Raw genomic sequence first — 4,514 nt, forward strand, 5'->3', positions numbered from 1 at the left:
TTTGTATAGCTGTAATAGAGTAGTTGTACAAAACCCAAATTTAATTTTAACCACGTAGCTCATCTTTTGGCTAAGTTAGCGAAGGAGGGATTTAGAAATGTTGGAAGGATCATCCCCTAGATTGGTCCCCTTACTGAGGAGATATATGAACTCTGCAATGATTATTTTTCATTGAAATAGAATCTGCTTGGGGTCTGACTAACCCCAGCTTGCCATAAAAAAAAAAACAAGTTGGACCAAGTTATTCAGTTCATGCAACGCTAAGCTCTCAATGACTTGACAAGCCACCCTAGTTTGTTATGAGTAGGGGTTGATCCAAGAGCCACAATCTATATATCAACCAAGTCTAACCCAAGTAACAAGTTGAAACATTGCTTTATTATGCAACAATATTCAAAATGAGCAATCTTGCCATGTTTAACACAACAAAAAACATTGATAATAGATGTCATGGCCTTTTTCAGAGGACTGTGCGGTACCTAGGATGCGGATTAGGCAAGCCTGCGGGACGAAAGTGGCATGCTAGAGCAACGCGAGGCAGTGTTTCGAGAAAAGGCAACGAAAAGCGAAAGCGACGTGTGGGAGGCAACTATTGAAGGCCATCACGTAGGAGCAGATGCCCAATAAATACTCTCAGCCCTTGGGAGGCCCAATGAAACTAGAGGCTCGAGGGCAAGCAACAACCCAGGAAGGACAACCACACACGAGCAATCACCAAACAGCACGAACAACCTATAAGCAACACAACCAGTGCAACGAGGCAACGAGCAAGGCAACCGAAAAGAAGCGAAGGCACGATGACAAAGAATTCAACTTGTATTCATAACTTGGCCAAGCGACACTTACAGACGTGCCACGGAGGTGGCACGTAGACTCACTATGAGAAAATGTGAGGTGGGACGGTCTTGAAGAGTGGGCCTTAGGGTGGAACCCAAGGCCATCCATCCCTTTGACATGGACTTAGTGATAAAAGTTTAAAATGGGAATATAACAACCTTTTTTCATGAGAATCGAAATTGAAAAAACTTTTTATTTCCCTTGCATTTTTTATAAAATATCACCAATAAAATTAAATAAAACTACAAATGAAAATAATAAAAGAATCTTAAAAATAATTTCTACAAGCATTTATGTTTTTTTCAGCTAAGCAAAATATGGTGATTTTCACCAATATTTGTCACACTAGACAAATAATCAAACAGCCGGATAAGATATATTATCTCTATCTAGTGAATGACACATTTACTGTTATTTTGTATTCTCTCTCTCTCTCTCTCTTTTTATATATATATATATATATATATATATATATATATATATATATATATATATATATATATATATATATATATATATATATATATATTATAAGCAGTAGCTGCCTACCACTTTTTGGCCTACTGCTAGCCTATCATGATCGAACATGTGTTTTTCACAAATCTAACCTTGCGTATGTGTTCAAATGGTCGATTTGCTATGAAATGATACAAGAATCATTTTTTTTATAAAAAACATTATTTTTTAAGCCATGAATATTTATGAAAATTTTAGATGTTGATTTTAAAAACTTATATAAACCTACCTATGTGTCTGAATAAGAAGATCCAAGAGTCGATTCTTATAAAATCAAGCATGTAGAATACATCTGTATAGTTAGATTCAAGGAAAACACGAAAACACCCTTTAAAATCCTTGTAGATTATTAGTGAGGAGCTACCACCTCTCTCTCTCTCTCTCTCTCTCTCTCTCTCTCTCTCTATATATATATATATATATATATATATATATATATATATATATATATATATATATATATATATGTACTAGGTGCCTACCACCAGCCTACCAGGGTGTTTAAAGTTTTTTTGTGTTTTCTTTGAATCTGACCAGACAGATGTGTTCTACATGCTTGATTTTATTGATATCAACTCTTAGATCATCCAATTCAGATACACAAGTAGGTTTGTATGAGGTTTAAAAATTAACGGTCTAAGATTTCATAAAATAAATATTCAAGGCTTAAGAAATCATTTTTTTATGAAGAAAATAATCCCAACATTGTTTTTTAGCAAAATCGACCATGTTGAATACATCTGCAGGGTCAGATTTATGAAAAACAACCATAAAATACCCATTCACTCATGGTAGGCTGGCAGTGCTAGAAAAGTGGTAGGCAGTTACCACTTCTCTCTCTCTCGCTATATATATATATATATAAGTGTTACAACCCTTATAAAAATGCAAAAGAGGACATTTTAAGCAATTTTTGGCTTTTAGCAGACACAGCAAAAACTGAAACCTTTAGCGACAGTAAAAAATCTAAAGGTCCCAGTTACCCGCTGGGACCATTAGAGTTTTTTTGTAGGTGATGGACGGCCAAATGAGTTTCACTCGTAGCAGCGCACCTAAGGGTTCCGCATCACTTTCTCCCTCTATATATAGTGTGTATGCGTATGTTGCATGGAGGCAGGAATTATGCACACGTGAGGAACACACAATGGACAAGGACGTCTCCGTCTTTATCGTAGAGGGTGCGCTACTATGATTGATCACCTAGGTTGTTAGTTGTTACGAAGATGATCATGGCAATAGATAATGCGTGGTGAGTGTGCAAAGTAGAATTATCCATCACACAATACGTGCTTGCGCGTCCTGCTTCACTTTTTCACGGAAGTGTGATGTATCCATTTGTGTTTTATATTCAAACACCGGCAGAGAGGGGAATAGTCCTCAACTAGAGTGTGCCTTCACATTAATCAATCATGACAGCCATGTCATATGCATTCTTGAGTACCATCATTTTGCTTTTTATTCTTGGGGTTCCATTTGTTAATGGATCGGATGATGTAGCATTCGATGAAAACTACAATATCTTATGGGGAGCAGACCATGTGAAATCACTATATGAAGGGAGAGAGATTCATTTGACTATGGATAATCATTCTGGTAATGTTTGATTAGCTTATTTAATTGGTCACAATTGAGTTGAATAAGTTATTGATGTTCCATGTTTTACAGGGTCAGGGTTTCAGTCTAAATCAGAGTTTGGTTCTGGATTCTTCCATATGAACATCAAAACTCCAAGCAGAGATACTGCCGGAACTGTCACAGCATTCTATGTAAGATACTTTATTAACATTGAATGTCAGCTCATTATCATCCGTACCATGCACTAGAGAATAATGCAACACCATCAACATATAACTAGGGCTGCACAAAGATCCTAGCTAGCTTGGGCTATAACTAGGGCTGCACAAAGAGCCGAGTTAGCTCGGGCTCTGCTCAGACTCGATCCATTTAAACTTGGCTCAAACTCGTCCATGAAAATAAATGAGCCGAGCTTAAGCAAGGGTTCAAGCTTGGCTAGTTTATTCAAGCTCCGTTCATATTAACAAGCTGAGCTTGAACAGGCAATTGAGCTCAATTAGGCTGGTCAATTAACTCGATTAAGCTCGGTTCACACAGTTATATATATAATTGCAGAAAAAATAAATGTTATTTACTTTCCTTTTTGGCATTGCAGTTCACATCTCATTCCAATGCTCATGATGAACTGGACTTCGAGTTCCTGGGAAACCTAGAGGGGAAGCCAATCATTCTCCAAACAAATGTGTTTGCCAACGGACAGGGTAACAGAGAGGAAAGAATAAACTTGTGGTTTAATCCTGCAAAACACTTCCACTCTTACAAACTCCTATGGAATAGTTACTTGACAGTGTAAGACCCTGCCAAACACTTCTCTCTCTCTCTCTCTCTCTCATAAGAAGAGGTTGGTGGGGCAGGTTCTTTGTGGATGACATACCGATCAGGGTTTTCATGAACAAGACAGACAAGGGTGTGGACTATGCAACAAAGCCAATGCAGATAATGTCAAGCTTATGGAATGGTGAAGACTGGGCAACTGATGGTGGAAAAGAGAAGATAAATTGGACCTACGCACCATTCACAGCAAGCTTCCGAGACTTTTCCATCGATGGCTGCGTAGCTAATGGTGCCGGTACCCAACCATGTCACTCTTCCAAATATTGGTGGAATAGAGGAACATACACCAACCTCAATGCTACTCAAAGGATTGCCTATCAACAAATTAGAAAAAAGTACCTCACTTATGATTATTGTAGTGACAGGCAGAGATACCCTGTCCCTCCACCTGAATGCCCTGAGCTAGCTTAGCGTTTTTCCTTTCTTTAGAAGAAATATTGGCTATTGGTTTCATTGGCATATACCAAAAACTTCATCCAATCCCTAAGGAAATAAATGAGGAAAAATGATTGAAAGAAAAAGTAGCACAAGTAACCTCATTGGAGCGGAAGAAAAAAGAACAAAGTCAAGCTTTCATTTCTTTATGTTTTGCTTTTTTCCTGCAAAAAGAAAATTCACACTTGTTTTGATGTATGGTTTGCTTGTTCTACATTGTTCACAAGCAAACGTGAGTAAAGGTCTGAGAATTGTCTTGTTGACTGATAAAAGGCTCTGAAGAAATAGCTGCCACTATAACAAGAATTATTGCACTT

At 37.6% G+C, this 4,514-nt stretch overlaps 1 protein-coding gene across 1 annotated transcript; it reads left to right on the forward strand.

Annotated features, from left to right (window-relative positions):
- The first annotated feature begins 2,771 nt into the window (after positions 1-2,771).
- Positions 2,772-4,173, forward strand: LOC149848978 (xyloglucan endotransglucosylase/hydrolase protein 2-like). Its single transcript, XM_090006359.1, has 4 exons — positions 2,772-2,946; positions 3,019-3,119; positions 3,524-3,717; positions 3,783-4,173. The coding sequence occupies exons 1-4, from the start codon at positions 2,772-2,774 to the stop codon at positions 4,171-4,173; spliced, it is 861 nt and encodes a 286-aa protein (XP_089862485.1).
- The last annotated feature ends 341 nt before the right edge of the window (positions 4,174-4,514 follow it).

The sequence above is a fragment of the Nuphar pumila genome, chromosome 1 (genome assembly GCF_984573655.1).
Source record: "Nuphar pumila chromosome 1, dmNupPumi1.hap1.1, whole genome shotgun sequence".
NCBI classification, from domain to species: Eukaryota; Viridiplantae; Streptophyta; class Magnoliopsida; order Nymphaeales; family Nymphaeaceae; genus Nuphar; species Nuphar pumila.